The sequence below is a fragment of the Trichechus manatus genome, unplaced genomic scaffold, assembly GCF_000243295.1.
Source record: "Trichechus manatus latirostris isolate Lorelei unplaced genomic scaffold, TriManLat1.0 scaffold00037, whole genome shotgun sequence".
Classification (NCBI taxonomy): domain Eukaryota; kingdom Metazoa; phylum Chordata; class Mammalia; order Sirenia; family Trichechidae; genus Trichechus; species Trichechus manatus.
Genome location: NW_004443973.1, coordinates 15,145,204 through 15,161,050, shown reverse-complemented (window position 1 = coordinate 15,161,050; position 15,847 = coordinate 15,145,204). Strand labels below are relative to the sequence as shown.

General features: G+C 40.7%; 1 protein-coding gene across 1 annotated transcript in view; it reads right to left on the bottom strand.

The window, feature by feature from the left end:
- Positions 1-580: 580 nt before the first annotated feature.
- LRP2 (LDL receptor related protein 2) overlaps positions 581-15,847 on the bottom strand; it is a 153,320-nt gene continuing 138,053 nt past the window's right edge. The window contains exons 69-79 of the mRNA XM_012555290.1: positions 15,560-15,780; positions 14,416-14,592; positions 11,877-11,996; positions 9,800-9,890; positions 8,981-9,048; positions 8,675-8,795; positions 7,620-7,749; positions 5,901-6,002; positions 4,192-4,299; positions 912-983; positions 581-742 (exon numbers count right to left, since the gene is read on the bottom strand). Of these exons, the coding sequence (XP_012410744.1) occupies positions 581-742; positions 912-983; positions 4,192-4,299; positions 5,901-6,002; positions 7,620-7,749; positions 8,675-8,795; positions 8,981-9,048; positions 9,800-9,890; positions 11,877-11,996; positions 14,416-14,592; positions 15,560-15,780 (1,372 nt within the window). The remainder of the gene's footprint in view (positions 743-911; positions 984-4,191; positions 4,300-5,900; positions 6,003-7,619; positions 7,750-8,674; positions 8,796-8,980; positions 9,049-9,799; positions 9,891-11,876; positions 11,997-14,415; positions 14,593-15,559; positions 15,781-15,847) is intronic.

The window sequence follows — 15,847 nt, the reverse complement described above, 5'->3', positions numbered from 1 at the left end:
GTCAATGTCGATCCAACATACAGTGCCCTCATCCAATACAGCTATTGACTGGGTTGACATGTAATACTGAAGATTAATTAAGTGCCGATGTGTAAAAGCAGATCCAAGAGTGAGACCTGGATTCATTTTCTGGATAATTCTATAAGAACTATGAGTGGCACCTCTTCTTTAGAAATGACTAAAGGCCCCAAGTCAATTGTTTCTCTCATTGATTCATTTACTATAATGATCACCAACCAATTCAGCAGATACTTTTATTAGCAAATTCAATGACATTATAATCTTTTCAAGATTTACAAATGTACAATATATTTATAGCATTACCTTCAGACAGCTTCAGTGCAAAGATATACATATAGTACATCGTGATAAGTATTTGTAAAAATATGAGACAGCATAAGTAAAAAAAAAAGAACACAAGGCATAGTTTCCAGACACTTCCAACTGTAAGGCGAAGAGGAAAATATATATATATATGTATTTTTTTAATAAAGTACTGAATGTTAACTTTTTTCATCTGTTTGTAAAAAATATATGTGCAAAAGTGTGTTTCTAATTTTTCCCTAAATAGTTGGCATAGCTATACCTCAGAGTCCTCTCTAACAAGGTTAGCAGTGTCTTTAAAAGTGTCCTCTGTTGCAGTATAGACTGGAGTTGGGTCTCTTCTTGGAGGGACTTCAGCAGGGAGAGTAGGTGATGGAGGTGGGGCCTCAGTAGCACTGTCCTTTTGCTCTGTCTCCATCTAAGACCACAACAAAACACAAATCAGCCAGTTCTCTCCCCAACAAGACTGTGTGAAGGAAACCAATCTTCACCGGTTTGTACAGAATAATCAGAGTGTATTTCCAATTTAGCCAATGAGTTATTTCTAAGAAAGAATGCTGGTGCTAAGAAAAATTTTAAGAAATTACCTCCGCATAGATTGGATTTTCGAAGTTGGTGGTTTGTTTCAGTTTTCTTTTGAAGAAATTCCATTTTGTTGCCTAAGTGGAAAGGAGGAAAAAATAATAATAATGGAATTTTGGGTTGGGTTTCTTTTCCCTCTGTCTAGGTTTTTAAAGTTCTTCTCACTGAAGGACAAATCAATTTGGGACCATGTATTTGGCCAGTGTTGGGAAATTATCCAGTACTTTCTCTGATCCCTGAACAGTAACTGAAACTCTCTAGGTTCTTTGCATCTAATTTCAAAGTACTTTTTTTATTTGAAATTTATAGTTTACAGTCTGTGCCCATAGTATCTAGAGGTTTTGACAAGTAGATCACCCTACCTACTTCTCTTACACAGGTAAGAGATTTCTCCAGGGGCTTCCTAAAAATTGAAGGAAAAAGGCAAATTATAATTTTTGTTTCCTAAACCTACGTCTTGATCCTGGGTCAACTCAAGAGTATCCCTGATCCCCTCATCATTTTTTCCAGTAATCATAATCATAGCATTAACAAAAGCTAACATTTACTGAGTGCTTACCATGTGTCCTGGTGGCACAGTGGTTGAGAGCTACGGCTGCAAACCAAAAGTTCAGCAGTTTGAATCCACCAGTCACTCCTTGGAAACCTTATGGGACAGTTCTACCCTATCCTATAGGATCGCTATGAGTCGACGGCAACGGGTACGATGTGTCAGGGACTACTCTAAGAGTTTTACAAGCTTCTAATCTTCCCAACAACTCTTGAAGTAAGTATTTGTATTATCCCTATTTTGCATATTAGGAAACTGAGTCACAGCCAGATTAAATAAGTAAGCTATAGGTAGAAGAGCCTGCAGTGATCACCCAGGAGACTCAGAAACCCACAAACAGAGGAATCCAAACTGGACAGTTGCTTGTGGTCGCAATGCTGGCCACAGTTCTACTCAGAACTGGACCCAAATCTGGCTGCAACTTAGAAACCTGGCAGGGGACAAAGGAACAGGCAGCTGAGGTAACCTATATGTTTTACGGGGTGTCTCTTGCTTTGTGAAATTAGGGGACCAACATGTGAAGGAGTGGGGAGCACATGACCATGGGAAAAGATCGGAAGGGCTAGAAGTAGAAAAGGCCATTCACTTTAACCCACATTTAATGAGTATCCACTCTGTACATGGTGTCACCAGGGGGAAAATGACATTTGGGTCAGAGCCCTTGTCCCTGGAAGGTCAAAACACTCAAAAGTCATTGCTTCAGTAGGAACTGGCTACCTAGAGTTAAGCAGTTACCAACAAGAGAGATAGTATGGTGACTTGCATTTTTCTAACTTTTGGAAAATGATAGAACAGAGTTATGGGAGTTCACATTCTTTGAGTTTTTAAGCATATTAACAGATGAAGGATAAATTCTTGAGACTCCCTGGCACAAGAACGTTAACCTAGAGTGATCTTCCCCAAGCACCCCTGCTGCCTTTAAGCCACACTGGCTGTTATCTCAGTGCCCAGAAGGCAATGGATAGAGAAGATCCCTGGAAGACAAACCTTGCAGTGTCTCAGTTGATTAAGAAAGTAAAGTGCTGCAGAGATGGAGACGAGAAAGAAAGGGACTGCACTTGGCACAGATCCACTCTCGTTTGAGAGTGTTCTTCGTTTTATTTCTGATGACTAATTTACAGATTAGAGGTTACAGTATGCCACAATATTCCCCTTCCTGCTCAGGCTGAGGGATACCTCTCCGTCTAGTGAAGAAGAACACTAGACTTAAAATGTATTGAGAAAATATGTTGAAAATATGAAATAAATCTGGCACTGCCTTGAGGCTGAGTCAGACTTAGGAAACCAAATATATGACATTTAAACATTTTGGTGCCTGTGGAAAGTTAGTCTGCACAATCAGTTCTGGGAAACACTTTTTTAAAATGTGTCTTAAAGAAAAAGTTCAGTCCCTTGAGAAATATGAAGCTGAAAATTCTTTTCTAAGACATTTGTGGGTGTGGGAGTATGTGTGTCTGACAGAAGGAGTAAGAAATACTGAAGAATAGGAAAGAGTGGGCAAAGAGACCTTTGATACAAGCTCTTCTCGTTAGCACCTAGTGAGTTCACTTTTATTTTGATCCAAACAAGCAGAACAGAACCAATGTCTGAGGTGCTTAGAAATTGTAAATCCAGTATGACTTCTAAGTTAACTTTGTGAACACCAGTAGATTGTACAGTTTGAGAGATAAGGATTGTATAAAAGGATATAATTTCCAACTACCCTTAGACCTTTGCTTCTTTACATGACTGCAGAGAAGGAATCACAGAATCTTAGAGCTGACGTAGACATTTCAGAACCTGGGAGTGTGTGTATGTTGGGCGGGGTCACAATGAATTGGGGAGGACACTATTAATATTTAGTGGACAGGGGCCAGGAATACAAAAATATCCTGCAATGCATAGGGTAGTTTTATAGCACAAAGAACCATCCACCAAATATGCCGATAGTACCCCCAGTGGGAAACACTTTTAAGGACTCCAGTGCCCAGAGGTGGAATGATTTGCCCAGAATAAAACAGCTAGATCTGGGATAGCTAAACACGTATCCATTCAAACTGGTGATATTTTATCCTCTGATACAGAGTTTTAAATCAAATTAGTTTACTGGATTTGTCTCTGAAGATAGATTCCCACTCTATCTGCCGGTTTTTTTTTGTTTTTTTTTTTTTTTTTTTTTTGTCTGTTTGTTTTTGTTTTTAAATCTCCAGAACTAAACTCAGTGTCTGGCATTGATTGAACGACTGAATGAATGACTGGATGATGGACAGATGGAGATGGATGGACGGTAAAGATATACCAGTGCCATCTAGTGGTAATATAAGTAACAGGAGTAGACCAATGAACAAAACACATAACCAATAAGAGAACAAATGTGTACACTGTAGAAAAACTACATAAGGGAGGGTCTTTTATATGTATCCTTGACACAGTGGACTGTCTAGTCATACTGAGTCATTTTCTCAAACTAAATGTTCCTGGTTTGTAGAGGCTAGATCCCGAAGTCTACAGCCCTTTTCTGCATGGTCTCCAATGTCACAACGAACATTATTCCCAACATAATGTTTAAATGTAGCTTTACTTGGTATAAAGTTTTTCAATTCAATATTCTTAAAAACAATTTTTATTAATCATCTATACACCTTAGGATCTGTGAGCCTGTCAGAATTTCTCCCTAGTTTGCCTAGGATTAATACGAAGTTCTTTGCAAAGTTCTTCCCAAATCTCACATCATTTCAGTAATCAGCCACTGTTACCTGAGTTCCATTAGCACTTGAGGAAGTCTCCTTTGTCTCTGGAGCTATCTGAGATGGGCTTATGGAACTTTCATAACTCTTGTTAACCCCACTTCCAGATTCAGTCACCTGTGAACATATTGGAAATCTCTATTCAGTTTTGGAAGAATTCAGTACTAACGATGTTTGGAAATCTCTATTCAGTTTTGAAAGAATTCAGTATTAATGATGTAAAGTTGCTTATCAACTCATTGGTTCTTGTTTACCAGGTTGTTCTCCCACAGACATGACCATGTGCCATTTTTATTGTATAAGACAGACCTGGCACCCCAGGACTGAACACTGCTTCTACCTCCCCAAAATCAGGAATGACAATCACTAAGTCATCTCATGCCTTAATCCTGGGAGGCAATTAAACACTGTCACTTGTTAATAGCAATTTCTATTGTGTTCTCTATCTCCACTTACTCCCACTGTTAATTGTATTTTTGGATAAAAAAATAACACTGGTTCTATGTTGGCAGCCAAATCATAGAAGGGTGGCATGAATAATTCCCCAAATTCACTGGTGAATTGAGAATCCTATCCTTGGATATTTGGAATAAACTAATAACTTCAGGGGACTGCTTAAAATAAGTTGAATTTTTGAAACAACAGGTAAAATGAAATTAATATTCCTCTAGACATTTTCTGCAATATTCATGTGATTCCAAGGTCCCCCTTTTAGACCAAATTACCATGAATCAATAAACTATCAGGTAGAAAGTCACTACTGTTCCTTTAATTTTACATTCACTACTTCATTACTTCTCAAATTTGGATATATGTTTATATACTTGGCCACATTTTATTTCAGGTGAGTATAGTTTTGCTATCTGGGTATCAAGGGATATCAAACGATCAGGCAAAATGCTTTCATGATTCAGATATTTCTGACCTTAGGAAAGCTGTTCGTAAAATAAACATTTCTATCTAGTATAAAAATGTACAATATCCTGTGATATCCTGTGAAGTTTAGGTGTTAATAATGAAAGGGTAGGTCACTAAGGTCACTTGTTTCAACAAAGGAAGTATTATAGGTTGGCAGCTGACAGGCATTGGAAGTGGTGTTGAGCCAACTGATCCAGACCTAATGAAAAGTTCTTTCCCTCCATCCATACGCCTATCTCATCTCCCAGCTCCTCTTACTGATGACTGAGTAACAGGGCTGCCCCAAAGGAAATTCAGGTATCCACCTATCAGTTGTGGAGACATCTGCACTCTTTAAAAAAGTAAGGGAAAGCAAACATAAGGAGGGCAACCACCAGGCTCTCCCTTTGACTCACCTCAAACCACACTCTTGTGATACCAGTAATAACCTAGACAGTGTATCCAGTCCCAAAAATCTCTGCGTAATGGCCAACAATCATTAATTCACTCATTTCACAAATATATCGAGAGCCTGAGATGTGTTAAGCCCTGTGTTTGCCAAGTCTTCTGATGGACTTATACCTTTTGCTCAAACACCACTCAGAACTCTCAACAACTGTGTAACAAAACAGGATTCTGGTTGTTTTCACATGTTATGTCTTGGGTCAGTCTTGTCCCTGCAGATGGTGAAGCTGAGAGATGGACTTCTGTGCTTCCTTCCATTTGGAGGGAAGTTTAGGAGAATTCTAGGAGGTCATTGTTCAATAAAATGAAATCCAGCAACAGCACTAACTAAAAGAAAGGACTGTGTGGTTTCTTACTTGGGTTGGCTGAACCATGTTGACAGCATTGTCTCTGGATGAGTATATTGGGTTTTCAAATATTATAGGTTGCTTGCCTATCTCCATGTCAAAGTGTTCACTCTGATGAGAAAAAAAAGAGAAAGAGAGATATCACACGCTATGCTGGTCTGGTTCACACAGAGGAAGGTGCCTTCCTCACACTTGGAGGAATGCTAGATGCTATGCCAAATTTACCCCAACATATGATGTCCTAGAAAATGCCCCCCCCCCGGAAAAAAAAGTCAGTAGAGACACAAGTCCTCCATATAGTAAATGATTATTTAGAGCAACATAAATTTGCTAATACACTCAAGAAAACTGAAACATTCTTCCTACATCAGAATTCGCTCTGATTCCTTAATACAAATAGGGTGTGGACAGCTTGAACAACAGAGAAAAGGGTGGTTGGTAGAAGAAGAGCAAGAAGAAGGAGAAGGGGAGAGAAGAATGGGTAACATATTTCCCAACGAGAAAAAAAAATAAAGATTTTGGAGAAAGACAGAATACTGAAAACGATTTCCCAATACTGATTATAGAGAGTCCCTCTGTGCCAGGACTGTGCTCATCTCCTCATAAGCTGTCTCATTTGGTCCTCACATAAGGTATTACTGTAGCCATTTTACAGATGGGGGCAGTGAGAGAGAGATCAAGCTCCATGCCTAATATTACATACTTAGAAGGTGGCAGAGTATGTATATCAATGCCCATGGAAACAGCAGTCAAGAAATCCAACAATGTGTTATTACATTGGGCAAATCTGCTGTAAAAACCTCTTTAAAGCGTAAAAAAGCACAGAAGTCACTTTGAGGACTAAAGTGCGCCTGACCCAAGCCATGGTGTTTTCAATTGCCTCATATGCATGCAAAAGCTGGACAATGAAGAAGAAAGATCAAAGAATTGATGCCTTTGAATTATGGAGAAGAATATGGAATATACCATGGACTGCCAGAAGAACGAACAAGTCCATCTTGAAAGAAGTACAGCCAGAGTGCTCCTTGGAAACAAGGATAGCCAGACTTCATCTCACATACTTCGGACATGTTATCAGGAGGGATAAGTCCCTGGAGAAGGACACCATGCTTGATAGAGTAGAGGGTCAGTGAAAAACAGGAAGGCCCTCAATGAGATGGACTGACACTGTGTCTGCAACAATGGGCTCAAACATAGCAATGACTGTGAGGATGGCACAGGACTGTTGTACATAGGGTTGCTATGAGTCAAAACCGATTAGACGGCACCTAAAAACAAGAAGGTGGCAGAGCTGGGATTTGAACCAATCACTGACTGTAAAACAACTGTTTTTTCCTACCACTTGTACATTGGTGAAAAAATACATGATACTAGGAAAAATAAATTTCTCCATCCCTTCCTTTATAAATACAAAATGTCATCAAATAAAAGCAAAACATCATGCTCTCTCCCCCCAACAAAAAACAAAAAACAAACCTAAGACTGTTTAAGATTCCAATTCAACAGTGTGGCTTTGAGTGAGGGTAAATTTCAATTTTATTATTAATGTCATTAAATACATTTCTGCAACAAATCTATGTTTCCTACCTTTGACTATACAGTGAGGACATTATTCTGAGAGGTATACGATATTTCCTTATTCACTAGGTTAATTTCATTCTTAATAAAAAGTGTTTACATTTATTTTGTGACTTAATCTTCAAATAATCATTTTGAAAACACACTCACCATCGCCACTGATCTGTCAATAGCAGACTCAGGCCCAAAACTAGATACTCCAATATCCATGGTAACATCCGTCCCTGATCTGAAGGTCACCCCATTTCCATGTTCAGACGATTTGACGAGACTACTTAAGCTGAAATGAAGTAATCAAAACAAAACATTTTTTAACAACCTTTTCTTCATTTTTCTCCATAAATCTTGCTTAAATGAAATGCTCAATTCCCACTCTGAATTTACACATGTCAAATACGGTAAAACCCAATGCCGTTAAGCCAATTCCAACTCATGCTGACAGAGTAGAACTGAGCTCCATAGGGTTTTCTTGGCTGTAATCTTTACAGAAGCAGATCACCAAGCCTTTCTTCCCGGGTACCACAGGGTGGGTTTGAACTGCCAACCTTTTGGTTAGTAGCCGAGAGCAAACCGATTGCACCACCCAGGGATGTTCCAAAAAAACCAAACCCACGGCCTTTGAGTTGATTCCAACTCATAACGACCCTATAGGATAGACTAGAACTGACCCATAGAGTTTCCAAGCAGCACCTGATGGATTTGAACTGCCACCCTTTCGGTTAGAAGCCATAGCTCTTAACCACTATACCACCAGTTTCCTCAGGGATGTTAGCTAACTGGAAATGTTAAAGCACATTCCTGAATGCTTGAGATCTAACAGAGGGTGGGTTGAGCACTTACAGGAGTGAAGCCTGGTCCATCAGCAAGCCTCCTGTGTACTCCATCAACTGCAAGTCTAACCCGAATGCCCCCCAGTAGGCACAACCACTTGGCCTTGATACTTGCCACTCAGTCTTTGGAGAAACACTCAATCAAGAGGTTGTGATCTAAAGTTGCTGCTGTAAATCCTCACAACTTTTTGTTTCTACAGAATACATGAACTGTGTATTGTACCTTTTTTGTGGTAAATATATTGGTAATAAAACATTTGTTATTTCTATAATCTTCACATGTATTCTATTTTTTTAACTTCAAATTAACCAAATTATTAGCATGGTCACATCACACAGGCTTCTTATATTAATATTCCACATCATAAAACTGACCTTGGCAACTTGGGCAGAGAAGGTAAAAGGGAGCCGGTTCTCCTATAGTGGAAAAATCCTCCAATCGCCAAAGCTCCAATTATGATGACAAAGATGACTGTCAACAGTGCTGCCACTGCTGCTGCCAAAGAGGGAAGAAGTGAGCATTGCAACATGTGAAGGAGGAAAAGGGCCAACAGAATTAGGAGCAGAAGCTGGAGATGAGAACCATATGCTTTTCAAAGACCGGCTTAAACAGAATATATGACAGCATTCAATTTAGAGGCCATAGAGTATTTCCAGGTTGCTCTTATTCTTGAAACTTACTTGTTCCTGGAGGAATGCCTTTTGAAAATCCTATTTCACAGTAGCTTCCAGTGTAGTCACTAGGACACCTGAAAGTAAAAGGAGGGTCATTCACCAGCCATCCTGTCTTAGGCTTCGATTGCAATTTATAACCACATCCCAAGATCAAGAGAACTTTGGCTGAGTAAATCACATGTTGGACAATGTATCCTGTGTGACTTTTATTTATTCTGCTGAGAAGTGACAAGTAGAAATAAAAGTACTCCACTTTCAGTGGAGTAGCAATGCCTAGTCATAGTGGCACCCACAGGGTCAGTCTCAAACAAATCTGTTGGTTTCTTCCTTAGAAGGTAAAAATGGAAACCATGATGGTGTTCTTTCTATCCTTTGAAATGCTTTCATTCAATACCATTTAAAGACATCTATTTATCTTGCTTGTTTCTCAAGAATCCTCTTTCCAAATCTTTAGTCCAGTCTTTCTGCATGTTATGCATACGTGGTATACTAAGGCAGCCTGTTCACAGCCATTCTCCCACAATCCTACTATAATTAACAGTGCCAGGTGAGCAGGAAAAGAATTCTGTTTTCATTTCTCTAACTTCTTCCTACCCAAAGTGTGGTCCACGACTCTGTAGCATCACCTGGGAGCTTGTTAAGAATGCAGAATGCCTGGTGGATGAGAACTGGCATTTTAACAAGATCCCCAGCTGATTCTTGTGCACATTATGGTTTGAGAAGCACTTGCCTTAGTTCTCTGTGGGCTCTCCCAAAGGAAGGCAAGAGGGTTAAAATATGAAAATTAGTGAACCATACACCTCTGAACTCAGCATTTAGACTTACTTGCATTTGGGGAGGTTATTCTCATCAAAATAGCAAGTTCCTCCGAACATACACCTGCATGCGGGGGGCATGGTGATAAGAGATTCGATGGCTGCAGAAAGGGAAAGCCATGCACGTGTTAGCAGGCCATACTCAGCAGAGCACCCACCCCATGCAAACCTGCCTTATGCCCAGAGTCGGGGTAGGGTGGGTGAATAGGGGTGGCTGATTAGTCTCCCTGCCAAAACATTACCTTCCCCTTGGGTAAATGAATTTCCTTACCCATAATATGGTCTTGGAGAGTAACATATAGTTGGTGGAAAGAAAGAGGCAGTACGCAGCATTTTGCCTCCAAAACAGGGGAGAGGCGCTAGATTCTGGAGCAGACATTAATAGTTAAAAGAACCTTCTGGTTTAGAATCTCTTAGGATGTTTACATTCTCATTTCAAGTTTTCAGTACTCTCCCTCTGAACCCAGTTAAAATCAAGAGTTCAATTTAGGCACACCTCAGAACTTCAACCAAAGGCTCCAAAGCATCAGCTACTGATCAACAGACACTTAGGTACATCAATGCTGGATAGCTAGATAGGTAGAGATCTCCTGATTTTAGAAGTACTCCAAAACTGCCCTTGCTCTGGGCCCTCCTCCCCACTCAGCCCCCACATACTCCCTGGATGTGCCTGATGGGCCATTACCAAGAAGATGCTCAAGAAGTGTTGCTTCCATTTGTCTTTATTTAAGGAGTTTGGATAGTCTCTTGGCTCAGTCCCTCAATCTAAGTCTCTATTTAAATTTCACTTTATGAGAGAGGCCTTCCCTGAACACCCTGTCTCCCACCCCACCCCCCAGCACACCCCATCCCCCTTATCCTGCTTTATTTTTCTCCATATACTTTTATTTATTGGTTTCTCTATTTATTGCCCTCTATTTATGTCCTCTCGGAAGAAAGGTCTGGTGAAAACGCTATGGAGAACAGTTCTACTCTGACACACATGGGGTCACCATGAGTCGGAATCCACTCAATGGCAACTGGTTTAGTTTATTCATTGTCCTATTAGAATATAAGCTCAATCAGAGCAGCAGATTTCTCTAGTTTTGTTCACTTCTGTTATCTTCAGTACTTACAACAGTGTCTAGTACAAAGTACATAGTACATAGGGCCACTAGGGTCGATATGAGTCAGAATCAACAATGGATAGGAAACTGCAGGATGATTTTTTAATGTACTTATCAAGCACAGGATACTAGTTAGAGACATTAGTTATTACCTATGGTTGTGCAATAGGATTCTTATTAACTCCTTAATTTAAAATATACATTGAAAAAAGGTCTTGCCCAAGAATAGCATTTAGATGAGAATTAAACCACCACCTAAGGTCCCTGGGTGGTGAAAACAGTTTTCAAACCCACCCAGAGTCCTCTCAGAAGACAGGCCTGCCTGGTGACCTGCTTCTGAAAGGTCACAGCCTTGAAAACCCTATGGACCAGAGTTCTACTCTGTAACACATGGGGTTGCCATGAATCTGAACTTATTCAACAAACAACCAACAACAACTCCTTATTCTAGCCTCCATCTCCCAACTACATAAGGTACCTTTCAAAATGTGACTCTTTTCAGTGGTCAAAACTTCAGTTGTCAAAATGAGCACGTGAGAAAAACAGTGACCATCCTCTAGCCTTCCCCTCTGTGCTGTTTAACCCCCTCCCACCTCAAGAGCATGGTTCTCCACCTTGAGGCACTCCAATTAAGGCCAAATAGATTCCTAAGGCAAAAGGAATCCAGTATGAGGTGGAAGAAGAAGTCTTATAGAAAACCCACTCTTCAAAATATCTTTTCAAAACAACACAACAGTAGATTCAGGGACACTGGATCTGTACTTCTGGAGATCTTAACAATGAATTACCAGAAATCATTGGGATACAAGTTCTGTTTGGCCCCTGAAGTTTCCACTCAGCTCTGTTTATATTTCTCACATTTCTCATCCCTCCTCTGGCCATCCTTATTCTAGTCTGTAAAGGACCCAGCACACAGGGATTCCTGCAGAAGGTGACACACGGACAGGCGAGCTCTTTTGTGGTGCCTAAGCATTGCCTTACCTGCATCACACTGAGTGACACTCCCCTGCATAAAGCTGGAACCTTGGGGACAGGCACAGCTGTATCCTCCAGGTCTCAGTAGGCAGAGGTGACTGCAGACATCTTTACAGGGGTTGGGCACTGGAAAGCAAATGAGAACAGGGGTTAGGTTCTGAGGAAAGAATGAACACCCCAACCTAGGATATGCCCATCAACTGGGTTGTGACTCTGTCAGGTGATGGCAGGGCCCAGGCAGCATCCCAACACCTCTAGGTCATGTGCCACCTGGCTACTCACCCTCATTTTCACTGCTGTCCCTTGCCACCCCAACATAGTGACACAGGCCCTCTGTGCCATCCATTCCATTTGCACACCACACGCATTTTCTATTGGTTTCATCTGTCTCCTCTATGGCCTTGTCAGGTTTCTGAAAGTAGTCTCTGTATCTAGCTGGCTCATTGCATAACTTCAAAATCTAATCAATGCTAAATCAACTTGAGATGGCTCAATAGGAGCCCATTATTATATCAATACTTAACATTACCAAACTTGGATAAGTCATAATATATGATAAGATATAATCCAGAAGATGTGATTTCCACCCCCATTCTCCAAGGAGATCTTTCTTCTGGGCTTCAGTTTCCTTATTTGGAAGATAAGGGAATTTAGAGGTATGATTCCCAACCATGGCTAAATATCAGAATCACCTGGGGAGCTATTCAAATATATGGCCACCTACCTAGAGAAGTTCAGATTTAAATTGGTCTGGGATGGAGCTCAGGCATTACCATTAAAAGCACTTCAAGTGATCCTAGAATCTTCTGGATTCTAGGCATAGCTATAAAATAATAAGACATTTTCCAAAGGCCCCATTCAAAATCAGCCTCATTACCATTTTGTCAGCCTTCTAGAGTAGAGCTTCTCAAGCTTTAATATGCACACACATCACCTGGGGAATCTTGTTAAAATTGAGATTCTGATTTAAAAGGTCTGGGGTTGGGGCTGAGAATATGCATTTCTAATCAGCTCCCATGTGATGTGAATGCTGTTGGTCCACAGCCCATATTTGAGTAGCAAGGGTCTGAAGCAGTGGTTCTCAAAGCGTGGTCCATGAACCAGCAGCATCGGCATCACTTGTGAACTCTTGAGAATTCTTCAGCCCACCCTAGGCATATGTAACCAGAAGCTCTGCAGGAGGGGCCCAACAATCTGTTTAACAAGCCCTCCAGGTGATTCTGCTGAGTGCTAAAGTTTGAGAACTACTGGACCAGAGTAAATGCTAATCTAGCACAGCTGGTCTAGGCATCAGACCTACATCTCATCAGTGCTTTCCAAAGGGGGCCCAGAGCATGAACTGGCTGAGATGCTTTTCCTTCTGTGGCAGGCTCTCCTCTCCCTGAACTACCGGTACTAGGCTTCCTTCTCTGCAGAGACTAGATGAGGGGCTACCCAGATGTACTGTGCTCTCCCCTCCTGCCTATAAGACTGCAGGAACACTTAAAGCACAAGTGCTTTTATTACTGGCAGGGTCTGGAGTGTTTTGGAGAGGGGTTGGAGAGTGAGCAGTCGCTATCATCAACACAAGCCGAGCTACTCACTAGAAAAGGCATTTGCCACAAGCATATTCTGTCTGGGATCTCAGATTGGAGCTCAGTTTACCAAGGCTGACTCAGGGTCTCACTGAACTTATAAGAATCGTAGGCTCTCCCCATGTTTCACATGTAGGAATGGGAAGGGAGGTGACTTGTCAGAGGCCTCACAGCTATAGAATTAAACCTGGACCTAGGTATGCTGACCACTGGACCAGAACGGAAAGGCACTGAACTTTGGGTTGGGCAGAATCATTTAAGTAATTAAATGCATCCATTAGTTGTTACTAAGTTACTAAATCTTTCTTAGCCTCGGTTTATTTGTGAGATGAGGATAAAATCCTCTTTGTAAGGGTTTTGAGAAGATTAATTGAAGGAACAGATGTCTGAAGAGAGAATATGATGTACAGAGCCCAGGTCTATTTCCTTTACTCTTCTCAAAAATTTCCCTTCGCTTTCACCTTGCTCTGTACTACGCTGAAGGGTGATTAGAACACAGGTAAGCTGATGAAGCAGGGCCCAGAACTAAGAAAATGAGAAAGAGGGGAGGAGAATATGACTGATAATTTTAAGCTAAGGTTGACATATCTCAGGATAAATTGACTAGCCTGGCCTTTCAACTCCAAGAGTGGATAAGACTTCTGATGTCCATGTGACTCAGCAACCCAGCTTGTACTTATCAGAGTTCCAACACCTGCTGGGTCCTGTTGCCTACAAGTACATATCCATAACTCTAAACAATAATGAGGACTAAAATATTTTTACTTCATATCTGCTAGTGGTTTACATAATTTTATTTGCTATTCAATTTTATCTTCATTTGGTCAAAATAGTTAAAACACACACATTTTTTTGATGCACCAAGAGATCGACCTATTATTATCCACTACCATTTTCCAACAATGTAGTCATTAATTTGAAATAAGGTTTCCAGATGATAAATAAGGAGGATCTTACTCCATGGTACTTACCTGACTGATTGTGTCTGTGTTGATGAAAGATTCGAACTTGAGTGAGCCAAGGGCTCACTGTCAGCACTTTCACTCTATCTCCATTCCCAAATTTATCTTCCTTCCATACTTCTCCCCTTTCCTTCGATGTCCAGTATATCTGTCCTTCGAAGACATCCAGGCTATAAGGGCTCCTTGCTGCTTATCCCCGGGGGTGGGGGGGACAAAACAAAACAAGGTTATTGAAAAGAAAAGATCCCAGCACCACTTCTGCTATCCCTAATGCAATACCTAGAAATTCCCAGAATATTCTGGTGGACTGTCATTAGGGAACTCAGCTCCCTGTACATGTGACCATGAAAGCACACTGACTGGGAGATCAAGATTATGAAAATTAATCGTCATTAATCAATTGCCTGACACCAATTATAGGGGACTAGTTCACTTTCAGGAGCCCTGGTGACACAGTAGTTAAGCACTCGGCTGCTAACTGAAAGGTCGGCAGTTTGAACCCACCCAGCCACTCCATGGGAGAAAGATGTGGCAGTCTGCTTCCACTAAAGATTACAGCCTTGGAAACCCTATGGGTAAGTTCTATTCTGTCCTATAGCGTCCCTAGGAGTCAGAATTGACTCAACAGCAACAGAGTTAGTTCACTTTCAATTTGCTGATTTTATCTTAAGTTTAGAAAACAAATTTGTACGGCAGATCTTTTTCCTTTGAATTTAAGACACTACTGGTCAGGGAGAAAAAAAATGTGATATGTGCTGGATTGTTGCAATTCTGCAGGGCCTGAATAAGAAATCAAATGTCCCTCTCCTTCTAGATGTTTCCTGATGTACATAATGAGCAATCTAAAACTACCATGTCTGGAAGTAGTTATACATGGGTTAACATTTGCACACATATACCATACCTCTATCAGAGCAACCTAACAGGAAACTCAGTTATTCCTATATCAGCTGCTGAGTAGTATTTTTTTTTATTATTTTAAAAGGACAAAAAGGACTTAAATATCACTAATGGATTCATCTGCTTTAAATTACAAACTGGGAGCTGAGGGGTGTCTAAGAAACTACATATAAACTATCTCCTAAGATCAGTGTTCCTTTTTGAGAAAATGGGCAAAGAGACTAGAAACAGCAAATTCTAATCCATTTCTAACCTTCATTTGAAATGACTCTCCTGTCAGTTCCATCATATTTTATGGATTCAACAACGTTCTCCTTGGAATCACTCCAGTAGATTCGGTCATTGTTCAAATAATCAATGGTAAGGCCTGTTGGCCAACCAAGGTTCTCAGAAACCAAGATTTGCCGATGCTGCCCATCCATCCAGGAACACTCGATTTTAGACTCTCTTCCCCAGTCAGTCCAGTACATAAGCCTGTAACAGAAGGTTTCTTCATTGTAGCATTGAATCTAGTGGAGCTTCTCCACTAAAGCAGCCATGG